The sequence below is a fragment of the Ailuropoda melanoleuca genome, chromosome 6 (genome assembly GCF_002007445.2).
Source record: "Ailuropoda melanoleuca isolate Jingjing chromosome 6, ASM200744v2, whole genome shotgun sequence".
NCBI lineage: Eukaryota > Metazoa > Chordata > Mammalia > Carnivora > Ursidae > Ailuropoda > Ailuropoda melanoleuca.
The window spans coordinates 67349155-67373554 of NC_048223.1; the positions used below are offsets into that span (position 1 = coordinate 67349155).

General features: G+C 42.6%; 1 protein-coding gene across 4 annotated transcripts in view; it reads left to right on the top strand.

Moving 5' to 3' along the window:
* Positions 1–24400, top strand: part of ZNF365 (zinc finger protein 365) — a 132762-nt gene that overhangs the window by 1106 nt on the left and 107256 nt on the right. Inside the window, exons 2-6 of one of the 4 annotated variants that reach the window (XM_034662572.1) lie at positions 741–1496; positions 13061–13241; positions 16688–16777; positions 19803–19840; positions 20586–23527. In XM_034662572.1, coding sequence (XP_034518463.1) covers positions 754–1496; positions 13061–13241; positions 16688–16777; positions 19803–19840; positions 20586–20847 — 1314 coding nt within the window. In that variant the 5' untranslated portion in view covers positions 741–753 and the 3' untranslated portion in view covers positions 20848–23527. Of the gene's footprint in view, positions 1–740; positions 1497–13060; positions 13242–16687; positions 16852–19802; positions 19841–20585; positions 23528–24400 lie in introns of those variants that run through there. The other 3 variants (XM_034662573.1, XM_034662574.1, XM_034662575.1) reach the window with 3 other exon arrangements.

A 24400-nucleotide genomic window follows, 5' to 3' on the forward strand; every position in this document is an offset into this window, starting at 1 on the left:
TAAATCTGGAATATGGGAGGCTATCACTGTTACGATAACGTTTTGATTTATGCCATCACAACAATAACTAAAGGGAAAATCTCAGGTTGAAAAATTTCTAGCTGGTTTTGTGTTTAATGCCACTGCGCCTAGCTTGAGTAATATCATTCCCATGTTTGAAGAAAGATCGCTGAACTCGCTCTCTCGGGACAAATTTTGACAATTCATGTGCGTTTTCCTCATTTTTGGAATTCATGCTTATCAGGATTGTATCAGTAAAATAGCACACAAGTTTGCAGCTAGTGTACTCAATTTAGGGGGGCAGGAAACTTGAATTCCATTTCTGGGTCTGCCACTTTCCGCCCAGCTTTGAATTCATTGCTTTACCTCCTAGCTCCAGTTTTCTCATCTGCAAAAAGAGAATGCTACCCACCTTCTTTATCCTGGGGGGAGGGGCGTTGGCAAGCTTTTTCCTAGAGGCCAAGGAGGAAGTCATTTTGGCTTTGCAGGCCCTAGAGGCTCTGTCTCGACCACTCACCTTTGCCTTTACTGCAAAAGCAGCAGTAGGCAACACAGAAAGGACTGAATGTGGCTGGCTTTGGCCCGCGGGTTGCAGGTTTTAATTTTAATGTAAGATACTATATGCCAAAGGCATTTGAAGCCAAAAGCCTCTGCCCTGGTGGGGCTGAGCGGCCCCAAGCGCTTCAGGAGCATTTTTTAAACAGTCATGTAAACTACATGTTTTATGTTGCCCTGCCCAGGACGTGAAGAGTAATGCAACAGAAGGCTTTTGAGGAAAGCAGATACCCCTGGCAGGAGTCCTTCGAGAATGTTGCTGTGTGCCTGCCATTCCGCTGCCCGAGGTGTGGAGACCATACCAGATTCAGAAGTCTGTCCTCGCTGAGGGCCCATCTGGAATTCAGTCACAGCTACCAGGAAAGAACCCTTTTGACCAAATGCAGCCTTTTTCCGTCCCTCAAAGACACAGACCTCGTCAGTTCCTCGGAAGTCCTGAAGCAGGGAAAGCTGACGGGCGCCGGCCACGTGGTGAAGCGGAAACCCAGCTACGTGAACTTATACAGCATTTCGCACGAACACTGCAAGGACAGGAAGCCGTTCGAGGTGGTGGCCGAGCGGCCCGTGTCCTACGTGCAGACCTACGCGGCGGTGGACCTGCGCTCAGACTCGCCGGAGGGGCCGCGCGCCAGCCCCGGACTGCCCACCTCGGACACCAAAGCTGCTTTCGAGGCCCATGTCCGGGAGAAGTTCAACCGGATGGTCGAGGCCGTGGACAGGACCATCGAGAAGAGAATCGATAAACTCACCAAAGAGTTGGCCCAGAAAACCGCCGAACTGTTGGAAGTTCGGGCAGCCTTCGTGCAGCTGACGCAAAAGAAGCAGGAGGTGCAGAGGCGAGAGCGGGCCCTGAACCGCCAGGTGGACGTGGCCGTGGAGATGATCGCGGCGCTCCGGCAGCGGCTGACCGAGTCCGAGGAGGAGCTGCTCCGGAAGGAAGAGTAAGTGGTGCTGTGCCCCCCCTCNTTTGCAGGTCCTTTGGCTGCCTTTCCCGTTGATATGGTTGAACGTGGGATGCATGAGGCTTTTGGTATTATTCACCCTCTTTGCGTATAGTCTGCAGCCCGGCAGCACTGAAGTCAAAGTAGTCAGTCCCTTCTCGCCTTGGAAACTACAGAACGTTTTGAGAGAGAGGAGTAGCCCAGCCTGTCCATGGTGGGATCCGTTCCCAGCGCCAGCTGGTGACCAGGGGAGGTGAAAGGGAAGGCAGAGAGGGGGCTCTAGTCCACCCATTCCACCATGATAGCCTCCGTGTAGCAGAGTCAAGAACATGAGATGCTGTCTTGTTCAAGTATAAAAATATGCTCTAAATACCAGTAATGCTGGCTTCTTTGCCATTTCGGATTATCTGCTCATGTTAATTAAACGTTGGTAGCTGAGAACCCATTTAATTATAGTTTTTATTTGGAAGAAGCAGACATTAGTAAACCCGGAGGAGACTTTCTGATCCTGCTGGCTTCTGTGATTTAAGTTTGAGAATTTTCTTTTTGTAGAACGGTATGTGATACTAGAGTAAGTCAGGCCTGCTCGCACAGAGTTGACAAGTGGTTTTCACAAGATTGAGGTGAAAGACATCATACTTGGAAAAGCATTTCTGTATCAGTGAGTATGGCTTCAACTCAAACTAGAAAAGCATACCTAATAATGCAGTGTACTTCCCAAATGCAGAATGTTGGATTTAATTTTAAATGGAGGCTCAGCATTCGTAGAATCAAAGGGCATGAAAATGGATACCCTAGGATAACCTAGAAGGAAGGTTTCAAATAATTTGGATTATATTATAGAGGTTGACTTAATTTCATACTTTCCGTGTCCACTGGCACTCTTCTATCATATATTGTCTCTTAAAATGTAGTAATTAAAGCTTCTCCATTTGGGAAGAGGCTGAGAAACCCTATATGTTAAAGAGATCATTACCTAGAATCACTAAATACCTACATTCTACCTAGAGGGAAAGCCTGCTCTGATCAACTAGAATTTTTTTTAATTACCTAGTGATGACAGATTCGAATCAGCCACGGATTTACTTTGCTTTTAGGGAAATGATCTGTAATGAAAAATGTTTCTCTCTTGGCATCTGGAGTTTCCCCTTGGGAAGTTAGTGCCATGATGACCCACTGTGGCCACCAAGGTGATTAACATTGCATCACTGGAAAAATGGCAGATGGGGTTCCCCTCTGTGCAAAGAAAAGCTTAGAATTAAATCTGTGGTATTTCTGTTTGATTGAAGTACAGTGAATTTAAAAGAAAAACAAACTGATTGCACATTTTGATTTGTCATATTAATTACACAAGTAATAATGAATGTGGGATTTGGGCTGGTGGTTGCCTGGAGGAAAGCCAGTATGATAGCAGGGAGGATCATATAATTAGATCTAGGTTATGTCAAGGATCTAACTTGTACTTGGGGTTGTGGGTTCAAGAGTGCTTTATTATGAAGAATATCTGGTTAACTTAGGAGAAGTGGGCCATGTTAACCCAGTGCTGTCACCTGAGGACCAATTGAGAAAGTAATACATACTTATAAAAAAAAAATTTAACACAGTAGAACTGTATGTGTTAAGTGTCCCTTCCTCCAAGGATACCCTGCTCCATCCTCCAGAGGCAGCCAAAGTTTAGCTCAGCAAATATCCTTCCAGACCTCTCCTATGTACATACAATCATACGTACTTTATACACAGAGAGAGATACTGTATTCTCCAAAATGGAATCGTGACACATGTGGAATTTGTGTGGAATTTGTTTTTGTTTTAATGTAGTATGTTGTAGGCATCGTTCATGCACTAAATATAGGATTATGTCATTCCTTTTGGCTATTGCATGGTATTCTGTGTTGTGGATGCATTCATGGCTGATTTCATCAGTTTGCTATTAATGAATACAGGGTTTTGTTTCATTTTCCTAGTATTAAAAATAGTGCCTCAGTTAACATCCTTGTACATACATCTTTGTTCACGTTTTTGTGAGTATATCTGAAGATAAATTATGAATTGGTTTTTAGTATGTCATTTTGGACAGCTGGGGGGGAGGCAATAATATTGGAAAAAAACCACTTTCAGTAAAAATACAGTGAAAGTGCCTTAAACTTTTAAACATGAGATTAACAAAGTCTTCATTTTTTTTTAAGCCTTCATTTGGCCTGGCCTGTCAGTTTCTGTATTCAAGTCTCAAATAATCAGTCTTTCTGTACATAAAATAGCACTGAAAGAGTTTTGTTCCCAGGAAGGACACTGGAGCTCTTGGTGACTGTGGCCAGCTCCCTCAGGGTCTGTGGTGTTCAGCCTCCCTGACACCCGCCCCTGCCCCCAAAATGGGGAGAGCAAACCAGCTGCCCAGCTGCCTCGCCTTTGAAACCGCATTCATTCAACTAGATTTGTCTTCCCGGGATGAGCCCCTTCCCTCCTCACCAGCCTCACAGAGCTGTCTTCAACCCAAGAGGTGACCTCTCAGATACTCAGATAAGGGAAGACCCTACTTGGCCAGAGAACAAACCAGAGGTTGTGCTGCCCTGCTAAACCTGTCCAAATGAGCTCTCAAGACTCATTTGTGAGAGAAAGTGGGCAGTTACAATCCTATTCGAAATGGACTTCAACTGTGGGGACCCTTTGAGACACAGATGGGAGATTCCCTTTAAAAAAACCCCAAACACCTACATGAGGCTCTCTGGAGTCTGGATTTTTTTTCCCTTCAACTTTAAAATCCTTTCAGGTGAGGCTTAGGAGGCTCTTCTGCTTACTGATTTGTTCTCTCAACTTTAAAATCCTTCCTTTCAAACTGAAATGAAAGACTCCAGGGCCGCTTCCGTCCCGAAGCCGTCTGTCTATAGGCTGAATCACCTTGCATTATAGAAGGCCCGTGTAAGCTCTATAACAGGAGTTCGAATAGGCAATATCTTGTACTTTTGTGCTGGTGAGTCTCATGGTACCTCTGGAGAGAGGTGTCTATATGTTTCTGGGGTGCAAATCCAAGGGTGATGTTGTCCATCATCTTTATGAAGTCTCTGCAACTTTGAAAGTCCTATTGAAGCAGGCATTTACTTATTCAAGAGTATTCAGAGCTATAGGGTAGCACTGCCCGTAATCAGGTAAATCAATCCCAGCCAACCTTGCAGTAAGGTATCCCTTCACAAGAAAGGACGGACTCAGATGGTAGCTGATCTGAGGCTGAGTCGGTCATCCAAGGTTTGGAGCATATCCGTGTAATATCGGTAATCCCGAGTTTTTCTGTACCTCCTTCTGGTAAGACTGGAAAGCCCTAACTGAGCACCTGTGATGTGCCCGGCACTGTGCTAGGTGTATATGGGGAACATAAAATTCATGCTGTTTTCCTCTAAGGAGCTAACAACCTACATAGGATGAATAAAACATCCCTTGATCCTGTGCATGTTCAGACCCAAAGTTGGAAGAAGTGCTTAAATACAAGGCATGGTTTCAAGTTGAGAAACCATTAGAGAACAGATTTTTTTGTTTTTATGTTGAGAGGCCACACTGAGGAAGTGAGGAGGAAGGGCAATATTTGCATCGGTGGCCAGAGGAGAGCAACACTGAAGGGACAGCAGGGAGAAGAAAGACTTAGAGGTGGCCCCTGAGGAGATCATGTGATTTTGGAACTAGAAGGTTCTCCTCGTCTCCTTCAGGATAGCACTCTCATTTTATAGAGGTGGAAAATAAGGCCCAGAGCAGTGGAATGACTCGCCCAAGGACAAAAACTTGGTAGCAGAGCTGAAATTGAAACCCATTTTCCCTGTCTCTCTGCTGAGTACTTTTTTCATTAATTCACTGTGTCTCAGCCAGACTTTTGAAAATGTGGTATTTGCCCAAAGCGTCAAGACTTATGTAATACTGAATCTGGCCCATTTTGGAATGGGCTGGCTTCTTTGCTGTTTTGAGAGAGCTGTAACGGTGACATCATTTATTTTTCTGATGAGATTAAAGGAAATGTCAGCTGGCATCAAAGGTGTTCGGAAATAGGGAAATGCTGGCGTCATAAGTGTGGTTATGATAGTCAGCTTCTGGAATACCAGCCCAGGGCTTTTAACTTGCTTCTGTGGATGTCTGTAGCCAGTCAAAATGGAGCATGTGCCACAACCAGCCCTTGTTGTGGTGAGGGGCCCCCTTGTAATTCTGTCTAATTCCATCCTACTCCCTTGCAAGCTACCATAGATATAATCCTTCCCTTCTTCCTTCATTATTTGCCCTGTTCTCAGCTGGGAGTCAGCCCAGGAGACAAATTTTGCACCGAGTGCCTGCTGACTGCCGGCTACTGTTCTAGGTCATACAGTGGTAGACCAGATGAGTCCTGTTTCTGCTTTCATGGCAGGAAGGAAAAGGCCAGAAGGTAAAATTCAACATTAAACAGATCATTAGGTGTATGATGAAAGAGGCATAAAGGGATGGCCTGAGCCAGGTAACGTGCATTTAGGTTTCTATCCTAAGCTGGCTGTGGGATGCTGACCTTTTAAAGGTAAGTTTGACTTGGTAACTGGCTTCGCATAGCTAAACCCTCTTGCCACTTAATTACAGCATTCCTATTTTTGATCAGCTAAAGTAGTGAGTAGACAACTTGGTCTCCAGATGGATCCATAGCTAGGAAACAGGCCAGGAAAAATCATGTTACATGTAGGGTTCAGTGGGACAGGGAGGGGTCTGTTTGCTCCACATTTTAGTGTGTTTATGTAAATGAGGTCCTCTCTTTCCAGGCTGCTTTCCCTGCAGACTTACAAAGTAGTGTAGGAAAAACTGGACGTCAAACATGCCCTCTTACGGATGGTTAAAAATTGGAGACCAAGGAAAATATTCTGCTTTTCTCTGTCTAATGTCAGTGCACCTTCTTTCTCTCTGTGGACTGAGGGGCTTAGATGTACTGTTGATCTACTTATTACCAGTAAGAGTCATCTGACTTTCTCATTTGAGTTATTTTTTAAGCTCTTAATGAGAACTATGTATCTTTTGGTTTTGTCAGAGAAGCCAAAAGAGAAAGATGAGGCAAAGGGCCTACAGAAGTAGAGAAGGCATGGCTTCGGATGAGCCACAGGTGCCCATTCTACCCTGTGGGGCCCCATGGGGTACACAGGAGCCAACCCTGAGCTCCAGGTTTGCAGCCCAGCTCCCAGCACTGGCAGGCTGTTGACCTGAGCTTCAGGATTTGCCTCGTGGCTGACATTACGGTCTGTCTGAGGTGCTCTGTGATCAATAGCTAGCCTATTTTTAGCCAGAGGTATTTTTACCATTTCACATACCTCCGAAGAGATTCATAAATCAGTAATGTAAAATGAAATTTAAATAACTTGATAGAGCTTTGCCTTTGGGAGGAGAAGCTGATTTTAAAGTGTTGTTTAAGAATAGAAGAGAAGCATCAATTTTAGTTCCCACCCTCAGTCCTGTAGGAGGTACCTGTGTTATGGATACTTTTTGGTTTTGTGCCCCAGTACTTGTCTGGAAAAAGATAAAAAGAGACCTCAGGCTCTTTTTGTCACTTAAAGATTTTCAACTAGAGATGGGTCATACATTTCATGAATTCAGCAGAAATTTGTTGTGCCCCTATTGTGTGCTGGGCTTGTGTTTGGTGCTGGGGCTAACCGCAGTGAAAAAGCAGGCAAAGTCCCTGACCACACAGATTTCATAATGGAATGGGGTACATGGCTTGACTAGTCCTCTCTGCAGTGTGCCTTGATAGGGTGCAAAGTTTTGTGGGAGAACACAGCAGGTCACCTAACCCACACATGGGCATGCGTGGGAAAGCTTCCTAATAGGAGAGCCCTGAGGTTAGGAGACTCATTAAGAATGGGGGCTAGGGAAAGGCAGGGGGAGGGACCCCAGTGGAAAAACAGCGTGTGCAGAAGTAAGAATCTGGCTCACAGGCTGAATGAAGGGAGATCCTTGGTGCTGGAGCAGAGAGGGAGGTGATGTGCATTTATGAGGCCCAAGGGGAACATCAGGCTACAGGCTGGCCATGAAAGCTGGACACGTAGAGAAATAACTGTAAATTACAGTACATGTTATGATCAGTGTGTTGTCTCCTATTAACAGTGCGTGGTTCAATGCAAAATGGTAGTGAACACAGAGGGAAATGTGCATTAATGAACTACAATCTCCACACCTGCTTCTAGAGTGGGTTCGTCACGTGATAGTGTATCTTTAATTTTTCTGAATTACCTTGTCTTTAACCCACCTCAGAAGAAGTAATAGAGGGGTTCAGTCTGTCAAAAATCAAATACTATCAATGTTGCAGACCTTACGGCCATCCTGTAAATCAGAAGAGTGCATGAAGGAACAAATACTAAAGCTTTGATCGCACTGAAAGGGCTTTTTCACTCGGTGCCCCTTTGTTTCTGAATCTCAGGATACGGACAGATTTCTAGTTGTGCAAATCATTCTGCTTAACAGTGATCTTCAGGCCAGTTTCTTATCCTATACTGGTACTTTTTTCTTTAGTATCAAAAATTGATTTAAATAAGCATGTCTTCCACCAAGCTTGCATTCTATCATATTTAACCTTTTTAAAAAATATGTATATGAGAAGTCAAAGATGGGGCTGGAAGTGGCGTAGAGTTAGTTAGCTTTCCCAAAGCTGGTTTGCTCCACAGCCTGATGGGATTTCACTCAGGCCCCCTCTGTCTTCTCTCCCATCTGGCCCTCCAGTCTAACCCGCTGTATTCTAGGCCACGGGGTTGTGATAGTCATTCAGCTCAGCTTTGTAATTACATATTTATTTCAGTATTGTTTCTTTTAATGTTTGCTTCTCCCACTGTATCCAACGTTAGCACACCGCCAGCCTGATCCAGCCTGCTACCTGTTTTTGAGGAGCTTGTGAGCTAAGAATTTTTAATTTGAAAAAAAAGAAAGAAAAATAAGAATTCACGACATATGGATATTATATGAAATTCAATTTTCAGTGTCCATAAATAAAGTTTTATTGTAACACAGCCTCTATGGTTCTTTTGTGCTAGGCAGAGTTGAGGAAGTGTGGCAGAGACCATATGGCCTGCAGAACCTAAAATACTTCTCCCCACTCCTTCACAGAAAAGGTGGGCTGACCTTGGGTTGGGTAGTAAGCTTCGTGAGGATAGCCATGGGTTCATGAATGCCCCCACACTAAGCCCAGTACTTGCTAACATTCAATAAATATTTGTTGAGCTACCAGATAGGAGAACAAATAAATGTATGGATGTGACCACATCTTCCTGGGGTTCCAGCCCTCATTGCCCACCCCTCACCCGTGTTCTGAGCTTCAAAATCACTTGTACGCAGCCCGGTAGCACTTCTCAAACTTGTTGGCCCCACTTCTCCTTATATTGCTAAAAAATATCTGAGGACCCCCAGAAGTTTTGTTTGCATGAGTTTTATCTATCAATATTTACTGTATTAGAAATGAAAACTTAGGGGCACCTGGGTGGCTCGGTCGGTTAAGCATCTGCCTTCAGTTCCGGTCATGATCTTGGGGTCCTGGGATCGAGCCCCACATCGGGCTCCCTGCTCTGCGGGGAGTCTGTTTCTGCCTCTCCCTCCGCCCCTCCCCTCCACTCATGTTCTCTCTCTCTCTCTCTCTCAAATTAATAAATAAAATTTTGAAAGAAATTAAATCTTAGAAATTTAAAAAACAAATATTTATTTATTTAAAAATAACAGTAAGAAATCTATGGCTTGTTAGCATAAATTACATGTTTCTATGAAAAATAACTATTTTCCCAAAAACAGCTTAGCAAAAAGAGTCACATGGTTTTATAAGTTTTGCAAGTACTTTTAATATCCGACTTAAATAGAAGGCAGCTGGACCTTGTTACTTTTGCATTTAGTCTGTTACAAATCTGTTGTTTTGATTGAAGTGCATGAAGGAAGTCCAACCTCACACATATATGTAGTAAGAAAAGGGAGGGGTACTTTAATAGCTTTTTCAGGGAACAGAGGATATTCTGATTTGCTGCTATGCCAAAAGTTGACAATTTGTTGCTTCTTTAAGATTCATCGAGATATGGGTTCTGAAATCATATCAGGGAATATCTTGTTCTTCCTTAGTGTCTTCCACTGTGAGTGGATATTTGACTGTTTGGTCTAATTATTAAAGCAGTTATAAATGCAATGTGGTTAAACCTCATTCTTTTTCATTCAGGAAATTCCCGAGATTTCTTGGGGAAATATGAGGTGTTTCTGGATATTGTTAATCCAGATTGAACAGGATGTGAAAGGGGATTCTGAAGTTGTACACACAGGCTGGTCCATAATTAGTCACTGGGTTTGGTTACCGTCTTTATCTAATACAGACACCCAAACATATTCTCAGCATGAGGCACTTCTCCAGCCAGCGTCTTATATAACATCCTTTTTAAAATTAAATCATCAGACTTGTTTTAACTGTCTTTTCTTTTTCTTTCTTTCTTTCTTTTTTTTTTTTTTGTTGCTGTGAACCACTCATAAACGGAAATTAAGTTAGTATTGACGCCAGGTTGGTTGAGAAATGCAAAGGGTGTTAACTTCTCAGCTTCAAGGCACAAGGTAATTGGATGAGGAAGAGGTTAGGAAAAGACGCCCCTCTTCTACAACATGACATAGCACTCCAGGATCAGCTGGGGGCATTCACGTTAATTTGCAAAAGTTTTATGTAGAACCAGTAGCAAAACATTCCGTGATTTAAAAATATAGCCACAGTCATAAACTGTATTGCACACGGATTTGTTTTCTTGCTTTTGAGATGTTCATCCTGTGAGATTAAGCTGTCAGATATTGCTGTTTTATATTCTAAGCTTTACAGCCTGAGAGCCCCCAAATAGTAAATATGCATAGAAAAAAAAAGACTGGAAAATATACTAGGATGTTGAGAGTAGTTACCTCTGGGTGTTGGGATTATGGATCATTTTTTGTTTCTTCCTTGTCCTTTTAAAATATTCATTACAACGAATATATATTGAATATTATGTACCGTGTATTAGATCGAATGATGGGCTTAGAGCAGAGAGCAAAAAAGCTGGCTTGTCCCTTGCTCAGTTTTAGATCTTTTAATAGGTCAAATTTTATGTTTCCCAAAATAAATGTAAAATATTTCCATAATGAGGTAGCTATTACAAACCAAAATGAATTAAAAAAAATACACTGGCTCTTTTTCTATGTTTTTCTTTTGAGTAGGGGAGAGGGTTGTGGGTTTTGGTTGTTTTCCCTCTAAGTACAGTTTGGAGACTCGTGTCATGATTCAGGTATCCTAAATATTACCTACAAAGTCTCTACAATGGACTTGACTCTGAACGAATGGAAGCCTTAATATCGGAAAGAGGAAGGAATAGCCATTTCCCAGGCTCTGTGTTCTACTGGTACTTTGGAGCTCCATCTAAAGGATCTCAACTATTCCTTGGAGCCATGAACGGATGTGGCATGCTGGATGTTAGCATCCGGAAGGACCCTCCATTATTTTGCTGCTAGTTAAGGTCACTTAGTAGGCAGATCAAAGCTGAATGATGGCAGAGCTTGAAAATTGGCTGGCGTCTGTGGCCTGCACAGCTTGGAAAGTGCACGTCTTCCATTCAGGGCTCATGCGAAAACATCTGGAAATAAACTTGAGACTTGATGATGGGAGAAAACTCCTTTCCAAAGGGATTCATTTCTTTTATGTGAATATTTCTTAGTTACTGAAAGATAATAGAATTATTATGGAATTGGGGTATATGTTTGATCCTGGATAGGAAACTAAAAAAAGGGGGGGGACTAGTATAATAAGCAGTTCTGTGATGAATCATGTCAGAACCAGACTCTTTTCTATTTTTATAAATATATAATTTCCAAGGTTTTGCAGAGATATTTGACTCTGAAGGAAGTGTCAGAAAAGTTTCAATATAGCCAAGTGACATATTTGTGAGAGAGAAAAAATCACAACTAATTGAAAAATGAGTCACTTACTAGTTATACAGAATAAAGGAGCAAGAAACCACTACCAGCTATTTTGCAAAAACCTTCTGCAAAACTTCCTGTGTCAGACTTACCTGAAGTTCTGCTCTCAAGAAATTATGGACTTAAGTGGAAGGTGCAGAGAAGGCAGTGGATTTCATCCACCGTCTAGAACAACTGCACAAGGTTAGATTTTTTTAAATGGGATTTCTTGATCCGAAATGGAAGAGGCTAGGAGGAGAATGAGGAGTCTTTAGAATCTTGGTTCTGCGGAAGATGAACGTGGCCAGGAAAAGGAGGAGGTACTCCTTGAGAGTCCAGAGAGATTCTGAAGACATATACAAGAAGTACTATATCCAACAGGTAGTAAAATGATGGAATTCATTGCTCCTGGTTGGAAGGTTGAAAGGATCTTCATAATTTCTTATTGAGAGCTGGATGAAAAGAGTTGTGTTGGTCATAATGATTACCTGGTGCTTGGCCTGAGAAAAAGCCCAAGCACTTGTGTGTGTGTGTGTGTGTGTGTGTGTGTGTGCACGTGTGTGTGTATATGTGTGTATTTGTAGAGTTGCTCATGAGAATGGCTACCAAATTGTTACAGGTGGTCTCAGGATAATGGGGTTTCAGATGGTATTTTCATCTTTATGTTCCTCATGTATTTGAATCTTTATAAAGAACTAATTTCATTATAAATCAGGAAAGTGTTTTCATCCATGCATTCGAAATAAAAAGGTATCAAATAGTAATAAAGTTATTAAAATTTTTCTGGATCTGTAAATGACAATGAATTATATGGATAAAGGAATATTATTTGAAATATTTTGCTCAGCGTTTTAGGGGAACGTGGATTCTCCTCTGTCAGCTAACACAGCTTTCCCAGCGGACCTTGGGTCTACCTCAGGATGGCATTTCTTGGACTGCTTCACTTTTAGCTCAAAAATGCACAATTGGACAAGGTGATTCATTGCACACCCTTCAGTGCTCAGCATGACCTTTCATTTCCATACCTTCCCTCGCTGCGCTCTCTTCTCCCCCAGCAGCTAGACTTTTAAAATATAAGTCAGAACTTTTCTCACAAGCATCCATTGGTTTTCCATCTCATTTATGAGAAAATCTGGAGTCGTCACAGTGGCCCCCACTCCTTCTGTGCTCCCCGGTCCCCACCGTGGTGCAGTCAGGCCGCCCTCCTTGCTGTATATCAGACCCACCTGCGTGTTCCCGCCGAAGGCCAGGCTCGCCCTCCCTGCGAACCTGCCTGGCTTATGCCTTGCTTCGTTCAGGTATCTGCTCCCGTTTCCCCATCCTGAAGGTTGTCCCTGGCACCTTTCTAAAATACCACTCACACTCCCCTCCTTCTGTTACTTTCTGTGCCCTTGCACCCAATTTCAGTTTTCTCCTTCGCCCTTACCACCCCTGACCTAGGTATTTATTTGGATATTGGATAATGACACTCTCTTTCTACTGCAATGTAATCTCTAAGTGTAACCACTAAAATTTCATTTTATCTCGTCATTGCTGCGAGCACACTGCCCAGGGCAGTGCCCGACACATAGTAAGCACTCAATAAATACGTGTTGAATGAATGCATTCCTGTCTCATTTCTCCACTTTGTGTTCTGACATTTTTGCCTGCAGAGAAGTTGTTACATTCAACCATTTCCTGGAAGCAGCTGCTGAGAAGGAGGTCCAAGGGAAAGCGCGGCTCCAGGACTTTATTGAGAATCTGTTGCAACGGGTAGAACTGGCGGAAAAGCAGTTAGAGTACTATCAAAGCCAGCAGGCTGCTGGCCTCTGCCGAGACATCAGCGAGCACGTGGTAAGTCATACAGGTCCAGCCACTATGCGTGCATTCCTTGGGTATGGTGAGATTGGGTCAAGGACAGAGGAAAGGGAAGCTGGGGAATGACTTACAGGAATCGTCTAGACATCAACACCAGCTATGCCTGTGATATGAAGTGATACAGGTGAATCTAAGACACCTGGAAGTGAGCGAAACTCCGGATGCACGGTTGTCTTCGCCCTGCCACTCCGCACCAAAATAAATAGGTAGAGATATTTTTATATTAGAGAATAACAGAGTTGGAAGAGGCAAAAGAAATCATCAGTCTCAGCCTTGGTGCTCAAGGAGATTGGAAGGTATTATCCTGTTTTGGAGCTCTTCAAGAGAATGTTAAGTAAGCTTTGGCCTTTCTTTGTAACCACATACCTCTTTTTTTTTTTTTTCCTTAAGAGGAAGGACAACACCATCCGATAATCTCTGTAGGTGAAATATTCTTTAAGTAGATTTTCAGAAAGTCTTAGGAAATTTCACAGGTGGTGGTTCGATAATAAATATTTGCATACAAGTATATATTTTTTCAGGGACTTAAGAAACCCCCAGAGCTCAGACAAGAACCGTGAATATGGCTGAAGGTCCAGATTCTGCTAAGTGGCTTAATCGAGATTCCCTGGTCTCTTTGGGGTGGGGAGAGATACAAATAACCACACTCTAGATGAGGGAGATGGTCCTATTTGCCCTCCGAACAGGTTTTTTGATATCAACAACAAAGCCAATGAAAGAATTTTTGAAACCCCAGAGTGGTTTATTTATAACATTTTCATGATGTATTCAACTTTATTTATGCTTAGCCCCTTCCCAAAGTATTTTAAAATGATTATTTTACTCCCCTCCCCCACCTCCAAGTGGACTGTACGCATAAGGGAAGGAAAAATAGGGAACATTTATGCTAACCAAAATGTTGGTAAAGTTTTTACTGGTTGATTAAAAAGTTTAGTTTGAGCATTCTGGAAGCCAAGATTAAAGGGAAACATGATTAAATAACAAAAGAAGGAATGAGATGACAAGTGGGTGGGTAAAAGAAGGAACATGGGGAGGGATAGACAGGGGAAAAAAGGAGAGCGGGAGGGAGGAAGGAAGAAGTGAAGAAATGTTATGCAATCTTTTTTTTTTTTTTTTAAAGATTTTGTAATTTCTTTATTCGACAGAGATAGAGACAGCCAGCGAGAGAGGGAACACAAGCGGGGGGAGTGGGAGAGGAAGAAGCAGGCTCATAGAGGAAGAGCCTGATGTGGGGCTCGATCCCATAACACCGGGATCACGCCCTGAGCCGAAGGCAGATGCTTAACTGCTGTGCCACCCAGGTGCCCCAGAAATGTTATGCAATCTTAACTGTAATTTACACTCGGAGCAGGGCAGCAGCCGGAGCTCTAGAACTTTCCGGTCAGGAGCAAAAGTGGACTGGAAAGAAGTGAGTTTGTTACTTCTGTGAGGTTCCAGTAACTGTAATCAAAGCAGTTTCAGCCACCTGACATGTTTATTATTTTCCTGTTGGTGTCTGTGGTCTCCTGAGAGGGAGCTTGCACTTCCTTCCTCAGTTCTTCTCTCACCTCCTTGGGAAACAGTGCAGTCATAACTCGGTGTGGCTGGAGAGACACTCTGAACCCTTCCCTGCCTTCTTCCCATTCTGCTCTCCAAGAGGAAAGAGTATGGCCCGGGGTCATGGGGCCCAGATGTGAGGTGAAAAGGCCTGGCTTCCAGATCATTCCCACCCTGCTCCTTGTCTCCCTGGGCCTATAATTATTTTGTAAAATGAAGCAGTTGGACTAGGTCTCTGGCCTCTTAAATTCTCTGTTCATCACCTGACTTCAGTGGTTAAGAATTCTAAAATAAAAATGTAGCATGAATAGTTTTAGTATTTAGGCTTACAAGTGACCCAGAACTAAGAAATGGGTAAAATTCTACAGTACTAAAGCCAAGAGCATCTTAAAGAGAGAAAGCATTGGAAGGCAAGGAGGAAGAGAGGAAGCCTATTCGTTCTCTCTCTTATTTATATTTCTGTGCTCACTTTCCTCTGCTCAGTTTATTTTTCCAGCTTGAAAATCAAACATCCTTTAAGAGACATTGCCAGTGATTATTTTCACCACGATGGTACATGCCATCAGAAGTTGGGCAGGCCTCACCTCTCCTAGTCAGCTGTGTATATACGAAGTTAAGTGTGTGTGTGGGTGTCTGCGCCCACACAGCCTATGCATGTGTATACACTTAAATACATAGATTTATGGGCACACGTGTATACATACATCTATACATACACATATAGCAGGGAATTAATCCATATTTATGCCTCCTGTGTCTCAAACATGACATGACCTGCCTTCGTCAGACTTGATCTACCTGAGGAAGAATTGACAGATTGAAATAAAGTAAGAGGCAGTTAAGATGGTAGTGGGGAAGGTAGAAGTGAGAGCTGTCTGTGAGTAGGACACAGTCGGGCTACAGTGAGGCGGACTGTGACTATTGTAGGGAGGACGCATTGCCCTGAGAAGACCAAGAATGAGATGCTTTGTTTCTGAAAGGATTGAGCAGAGACGCACTTTCCCTGTGTTCATGGAAGTCCTCCAGACTCCGCTTTGGACCATAACGTAGCACATTACGATGCAGTCTGCAGACCGTCAGACCATTTCTCCCTTTTCCTTCACCTGTTTAATCTTTACAGTAAGCACGCACCTATGAAATTAGGCACAGTGTCTTTGATGTAATCCAAGGGCTCAGCCTGCCCCCGCCTCCAGGTTCCTGTGGCTGTCCACACACAGAAGAACTTGGATGCTTTGAGCAGGAAAAGCTTCGAATCATCGCTTTCTTGACTGACTTGGCCCAGCTTAGTGAAGACACAGAGCAGTGAGGAGCCCTGGCTTCTGGAGCCTCAGCCCCTCCCAGGAGAGCTCCTTGCCCCTGTGCGCCCTGAGGTGGAGCAGAACGTTCTGACCCAGGCCCGCCACGCTGTAGCTCGGGACAGCCTGCAATGCTGTCCCCAGCCGACCCAGCTCTTCATTACCACAAAGGCTGAATTGCAGAAGCACTGTCCTCTTCCCTCATTTTCTCATTCCCACCTCCAGACAGCAGTGAAATTTCTAGATTGATGTATGAGGTGCTTCTTTCCAAGGTGTGTTCTGTTCTAAGATTCTTTTATGCCCTAGAAAATTCCCCCCCACACTTAGTGCCTTTTCTGAAATGATGTTTTGGCATCTGTAGTTTCCCCTTAATTCCCTTGAGCATTTGTGTTCTTTTTCACCTGGCTGATTTCTAAAAACGTAACATGCTTACTCAGGTATTCTGTCTTTGTGCTCTGAAAAATGCTGTCGAATTAGACATAAAGTGACCTAATATCCCATCTGCCAGCATCACGCACAGACCTGCTCGAAGGGAAGGTCATGAAACAGCTCGGATAATCTCATTTTAAGTGTTGCATTTATTTCCTGCAGGTTGCTAAATCAGGGCTAGCAGCCATACACAAATATGTATTTGTTGGGAACACAGCCCTTACTTGGCGCTGCAGGAACAGGGTGAATGAGGTGAGTGAGGCCCCTGCCCTCGGTGAGGAGGGCGATGACCCCAGAAACAAGTCCACACGTAACTAGAATGATGGGTGAGTACCCTTGTAAAGGAAAAAGTAAGAGCACATGCGTGAGTGGCCCACTGTCCCTCCGTGGTCGGGAGAGGCCTTGAAGAGCAGGCTGCATTTGGACCGTGACCTGAATAGCAGGACCAGGGCGGCTCTGTGAGAATTGGGAAGTGACTTAGGAGGGAACAAGCTTGGCACATTCGAGTGATGAGCTGAAGTGAGAGATGCAAGAAGGATCCAGATCATTCCGGGGCTTGTGGGTCACATAAGGAGTTTGGATTGGTTCCGTAGCATTGAGGGAAGCCGTTGGAATGTTGTAAGCAGGAGGTGATTTATGTTCTAGCAAAATCCCTCTGGCTGCTTGGTGCGGAATAGACTAGAGGGATGCAGGACTGAAAAAAGGGTAGAAGGCTATTGTGGTGTGGCAGGGGAAGGGGATGGCAGCTTGGGGAGAGCGGAGGCGGAGAGAAATGGCGGGGATACGATATATCCTGGGGACAGTGTTGACTGAACCAGTTGGACTTGCTGAAGGATTAGGTTTTAGCAGGTGAAGGAAAGGGAGGAATCAAGACTGAATCTAAGATTTTGGCCTGAATAGTTGAGTATGCAGCGCTGCTATTTACACAGAGGGGAGGTGGGGGGAGGGCCGTGTGCCCAGTTTCTCCAACCCAGAACACCCTGAGACACCATGTTTGTTCTCAGGCTCTCCGTGCAGTTATTTATATTTTTCCGACCTGGAACCTTCCTTAAGAACTCTGTTGATCCCCATCCTCCTACAAAGTAGTTGGACTAGGAGAAAGTAGAGACAATGAGAGGAGCTAAGGGGGAAGAGGGTTTCCATCTGCCTGAGGCTGTGGGGCCAGAGGGAACAGCGCCCTCTTGTGTTCACAGGGAGGAGAGCATGTGAGGTTCGGTGGGGACGGTGGTAGCAGGCCCCGCCTCCACCCAAGCCTCATGATCTGTAGGATCACTGGAGAGATTCGGATCCAGCCACGGATTCCATTGAGCTTTTTGTGTACTTGCTGGCTCTTCCACAAACACATGCTCCCTAAGGGAGCAGGGCGGCGTGAAGACTTGCTCGGACATGGAACATGCTAACTTGGGTTTCTTGAAGCCCAGCTCCAAAACTGGTAAAGCGAAGTTCAGGCTTCAAACCAGCTACCGAACTTTTCGGCCTTACTTTCCACATCTGTAGAATGGGGATGACAATGCTTACCTCACAGAATTGTTCTGAGGGTTAATTGTGGTGGTTCTAGAGTCAGCACTTTATCCAGTGTGTGACATATAGACCTGCACAAGTTATGGTACTTAGATATCTGTGTAGAGGTGAGGTTTAGGACTCATCTCTACCCATATTTGTGCATTTCCCTTTATGTAGTACACAGTATTACAGTATTACCCTGGCAGGTCCATCAGTGAGATTCATAGGCACCAGAGGTTTTGGTTCTTAAAACATTTTGGAAGTCAGGGACCTCTTTGAACATGAGATAGTATTGTTGGCCTTTTCCTCAGGAAGGAAAGTATATATATGCACTTAAACACACACACACACTTAACTTTACATAAAATTTCAAAGAGTATTATATATACATATGCAACAAATCATCAAACTATTTGCTCACATACATATAGTGAAAAAATTTTGTTATGCTTTAAGAATAAAGAGAAAGAAGCAATTGACAGGAAGAAAAACTCTGTAAGCTTTTTTTTTTTTTAACGTTGTATACATATACTAAAGTCCATTCCAGGAGCCCCCCAGCTGGAAAACCCTTCCATGGTAGTGGGGCCTTGGCAGAAAGATGGGAATGCTGAAACCTTCGGGTTTCCCAGAAGCTGCCAGCCTGATGCTTGCCTGAGCCATCTGTCTGACCTTCCTTGTATATTGCATAATCTCAAGACCCTCCTGCAAGGACGGTGCCTCTTCCTGTCCACCTTTATTAATCTCCTGTTGAATCCAGCTAGTGTGAACAGGGTCAGCAGTAAGGTTCCTTTTGAGTGAGTCAGAAGGCAGAAGCCAGGAATCTCGTCTTGCCTTCGTGGGGGCATGACCCTCAAAAGTTTGTTTAGGAATGCTTCTTTCTGATTGCTTCTGACTACAGCTCAAGCTGCAGACTGGAGACCCGGGGGAGTGACCCTGTTATGCTGAACTTGGTTTCTCTGGTTATTTGAATATGGTAGGACTCGCATCTTGGCCACATTGGGCCTCAATACCAAGGTGGCCCTTTCTGCACATTTTCTTTATCATCCTCTTCTGTGGGCCTGCCTGCTGCTATGACAGCACTTCTTTTAGCGAAGGCTACATGAGGGAGGTCAGGAATGAAGGTTGGGAATGCACTGGGTTTGCCTCTAAAGTGAATGGTGACATCTGGCTCACAAAATGATAGTTCTCAATTTGTTCTGTGAATGATATTTGAGCCCAGCCACAAAGGGCATGCAGATACTTCATTGGGAGTGGAAAATAGTCTCAATGATAGATGGCCTCAGGGACCGTTGTGGAGTTGGTCTTCATATGCTCTCATTTTAGAAATGATGTATTTTAGGCAATAAACATTTTATGCCAATTTTCCTTTTAGTTGATACACTGTGACCAAGCACAGCTGTAGTAAATTAGCTGCACATGCAGCCTGAATTAATCAAGAAATAATGGCGCATCATTCTAGTTTTAAAAAACATGTTTCTTCAAATGTTGCTCCATTAGAGGGCTCTTTGACATTTTGAAATTTTTTAGATCTACTGATAATGGCTTCTTGGAAATCTCAGAGCAGGGAGCCACAGGAGGCTCCCTGAGGAAGCAGAGGCCGAGCACGAGACGTTCTCGTTCCCTGCCGTGGTGGAAGGTGCCATGGGCCGTGCTACTGATAACAGTGCCTGACCCTCTTAATGGGAACAATTTCTTAAAAATATAAGCAAGAAAGATCTTTAAAGCCAATTCCAACCTTCAAGCGAAGTAATGTTTTTTATTTGTTTTCCTTCAGCTTACAGATATCTCCTCAAATAGGAAACCCAAATGCCTGTATGTATATATCTTTTTATACTTGGGCCATTTGATAATGTTTGCATAATGTATTTTCCTGTTACATTTTATATATATAATATCTGTATTCTAAATGATTTGAGAGTCTGCCATGAAAATGTACCTGCCTGGTTACCTAAATTGTGGCTACAACTTTAAAATATGCTAATAGCCTATTAGTATATGGCCATATTAGTAGTCCAGTAGTATTTTTACAGTATTCTATAGTGAAACTTTCCCTTTTTGAGGTATAGTGTAATCATAATAGCTCTATAATAGTATTAACGTAGTATGTATACTATGGTAGATATATAATATATATCTTATACATAATATATGTATGAATTTATGCTAGGAATCACATACTTTACAATTGCTACATTACTAATACTACTATATGTAGTCACTTAAAGAGTCAGGGGTTTGGATTCTCGTCTCGTACTTTCCATAGACCAACTGTATGTATTACCCTGGATAGTCCCTTACATTTTCCGTGCCTCAGTTTTGTCACTGGTAATAGAACGAGTAACATCTCCCTGGGAATTTGGCATCACGAGATCATTTCATGAAGGCCAAAGGACTTTTTGAGAGAAAGATACTAATTTATATTTGACTTACTGGCAGAATTTCTGCCACTCCAGTGTGTAGGGGTGATTGTGCCGTGGATGGTTGGTTTTTTTTCCTTCTTTTAAGTCTAAACAAAATCTTTCTTTCTGCTCATGTCCCTCTGCTCGACCATCTGTAGAAGTAGAGGGCACCCACATCCTGTGTGTAACCACGCGGATCTCAAGAACCATTTTCATCCAAAAGGAAGGAGCTACCTGAGAAAAGCCAAGGAGGACAGAGCCAGCATGCAGCCCGCTAAATCCATTCACGAACAGGCTGAGTCCCCGAGAGAACTCTGCAGACCATCGAAGAAAGGGGAGCCTCTGGGGTTTAGCCGGAAAGGCAACATCAGGCCCAAAATGGCCAAAAAAAAGCCAACAGCGATTGTGAACATCATCTAAAGGGTGGTGGCCCTGGACTACCATTGCCGGCTTTGCAGAATGTTGTTCTGGGGCCAACAATAATTCCCTTTGGGATACATCCCACAATTAAGACACATTGGAAAAAAGAAGGGCATAACCCATTTATTTCATGCCCATACAGGCGCCTGTATTAACCAGAATTTAACAAATGGGGATCTTGGGGAACCAGAAATTTATGACAGGCCCCTTTTAGAAGCAAGAGGCAGATTACAGAAAGAATTGAAAAAAAAAATGAAAACAGTCTTATTCCAAAATTTTAGTTAAACTTCCACCTTGTAAAACTACTCTCCAGTAGTTTCTGTACCTGGGGCTCTGTGTGGGGGTGATTCAGCTGAGGCCACACAAAATGTCAGGCAGTAGGAAAAAAGTCTTCTGTGTCTACTGCTCTCCAAATTGTGGGGCAAAGAATGGGAATGCAAAGTTCTCTAAATAGCAGTGAAATAGTAATATTTTTGTTTGTTTTTAACTTTGCCCTCAATTAATTTGAAAGCTCAGAATAAGGATTCCTGTTTCCCCAACTATTCTGGTTAATCGAGATTTCAGTGTTTGGGTTGCTTCTGGGACTTATCTCGTTAGGCTTAAGTTCTCATTTCTAGTTTGTTCGATTCAGCTTTGTTTGTCTGGATGCGTGTTTATTCTGATTTGGGGGCGCCTCTGCTCTCCCCTTGGGCTGAGTGTTCTGCACCCAAAGACCGAGCTGTAGCCTCTGTCTTTAAAGCCGTTAGTGTTGCCTATGGTTGGGGTGGAAAACCCCATCAAAACCTTACAACCATAAAACCCTTTGATCGGGGCCCATCACCAGTTTGGGGTCTGAAGGGCTGGAACGGCAGCGGATGGCACGTCTAGTGCATCGTGAGCCGGGGCCTGGCAACACTGTAGACATTACTCAGCCCTTCCCTGCTTCCCTGGTAGTAGCAGCAGCCGCTGTGGGCTGTGGGCATGACTGTCCCCTTGCTGGCCTCACTTTTCCACCTCCCGCTGCTTCTGTGCCCTTTGATGACTAAATATACGTCCTTACCTTTCAACCAGGTGTTTGAAGCATTCACTGGACACTGCTTTCTAAAGTAGTTTCTGAAACAGTGCATGTGGGATCCACAGTCTGAGACTGTCCTCCTCTCCCTCCCTAAAATAGCCTTTGTTTCCACAAAGAACCATCTGTTAAGAACGTCCTGCTTTATGGTTCTCTTCAAGAATGAATTTCCATGTTTTTTTTTTTTTTTTTTTAATGTTAACAATATCATCAGGTCTTCAGAGTTTACAAGTGCTGACATCCTTCTGGAAAAAAGAGTAGTTATGTCCACAAATGTATACATATATATATATAACAAAATATATATGTCAGGTATATTAATAATTTATTTTTAAATACTCATGCAAAAGGTGTGTGTTTGTGGTGGGTGGTTTTTAAACTCTATATGTTAGTTCATGAAGTTGAATTCTCTTATTTTGAAAATTAAAACTGTAACCTAATTAACACTAGTAGAATGATTGTTGCAATAAGCATCAGATTAGCAATGCATTAAAAATAAGTATAATGCAGTTACTTAAAATGCCAGTAAGTTGAAAAGTGTAACTTATCATTATACGAACATTTTGAACCTATTAGTGAAAATGTTGATTTTTGAACCTTCACTTCGACATCTGGCTCACAGGGGTGGGCCATTCATCTGGTATATAGGCATCTATCAAGTGGGAAAAAACATTGCTGTGAAGTGAATATCACTGTTTAGGCTAACATTATAAAAATTGTAGTGTTATAATTATTGGTTTATTTGGAGAGTTAATCTCCTCCAAACTTATTTATTATTGATGTTTATACCATGATTGCACTCTAGCCTTTTACATACTAAAAAATTGACTTGTTAGTTCTATTGCATGCCCTTTGTCCCGTAACACATGTGTGCAATGACAGCAACTTGTTTTAAAGGTGGTAGAGCCAGATTTTTTTTCATTTTATTTAACATAACCTACATTTTCAGTTTTTATTTAATATGCCTAGAGGGCATGACAGCCCTCTTTGACAGTGGTACTCTGTGATCTTCAGAAAGCACCATAATATCATATCTACTCTATGTACATTACACAAGACAAATGATTTTAAGATTTATTGTATTAAAAATTCTTTTTAATTCCAACTAAATTCTGACCTTCATACAAGGAAATGCATTATATATGTTGTACTTCCTTAGAGACATAAATTTGCTGTTGAAACATGGGAGCTGGCTCACTCTAAGGGATATTTCACTTACATACCATGGCCTGGGCCATGTACCATGTCCCACTTGGGTCTTATTTTTAAATATATATATATATATATTTTTTGTCCACACGGGCAGTCAACCTGCAAGTTGATTTTTGGAGAAATTACCAAAGTTTCTGGGAAAACATGTTCAAGGCCGAACTGAAGAATGGATCTAATTTTATTATTTGTTTTGTAAGGAAGAAATTTTTCTTTGAACTGGTCTTTCATTCTTTTATTCCCAAACCAAGTTATAGATTTTCAACTGCAAAGTTCAGGTTGCTTAGACACTGTTTTCCAGCATTCTGCAGGGTAGATCAGTTGTATGGAAGTTGGAATGTTCTTTTCCCAGAATTGAAAAGAAAAAGTTTTTAGATTATGAAATAAATATTATAATAATAAAGCTATATTTATGACTAATGTGTTGGTATGTTTTGTCTAGTTGAAATGTTTCTGGGGAGCCAAGTGTGCTCGTCCACTGAACAGTGAACAAAATGGTTTTTCATGAATAAGCTGTTCACTGTACATATAATCACCATGATCTTGTACCTATAAGCTTTCTTGAGAACTTAGCTGGATCGTTTTTATTTCTCACAATGCCTATATCTAAAAGTTCTTTTTACATATGTTCACACCGAGAAGTCCTCATTAAAAGCCCATTTGGTGCTTTCCTCCCATCTTCCTCCACACGATGAGTAATTTTCCTACACTCTATTTTTAACTTGGCAACTCTTAGCAAAAACCATGGACAGATTTCACAGTGTATATCCCAGCTTATATAGGCCATACATCTCAGTCATTGCAAGACACAGAGAGTGATTACAATAGACAGAAGTACTGTATATCACTGGTAGATTACTCAGCCATTGGTCCTTTAAGAACCATGGAATTAGGAAAATTTAGGGGATGCCATTTGTTTAGGAGCTGTTAGACTTTTAGAGAGATAACCTTAGTCTGTTCTTATACTTACTTGTGTTGAAGGTGATGGATTCACCAGGTCACAATGTTCTTGAAAAATAACTGTGACAGTCTCAATTATCTCTGGGCATTAGAGAACATAAATAAATCCCAGTATCTTGATTCTGTTTAGGCTGGATCCTTTAAAACTGAGTTCCGGAGATGGCATGCATGCAGGCCCAAACACAAACCCTGGAACCGTTTGAAAATTTAAATAACAGGGAGCTTTAGAAACTGGATTTTGTGTGTGCGCGTGAAATTAAGGTGGTAAATTTTTCTTTTTTTTTTTTCATTCTTTTCTGTCCATGTTCTGTATTAATAAAATAGACACATCCG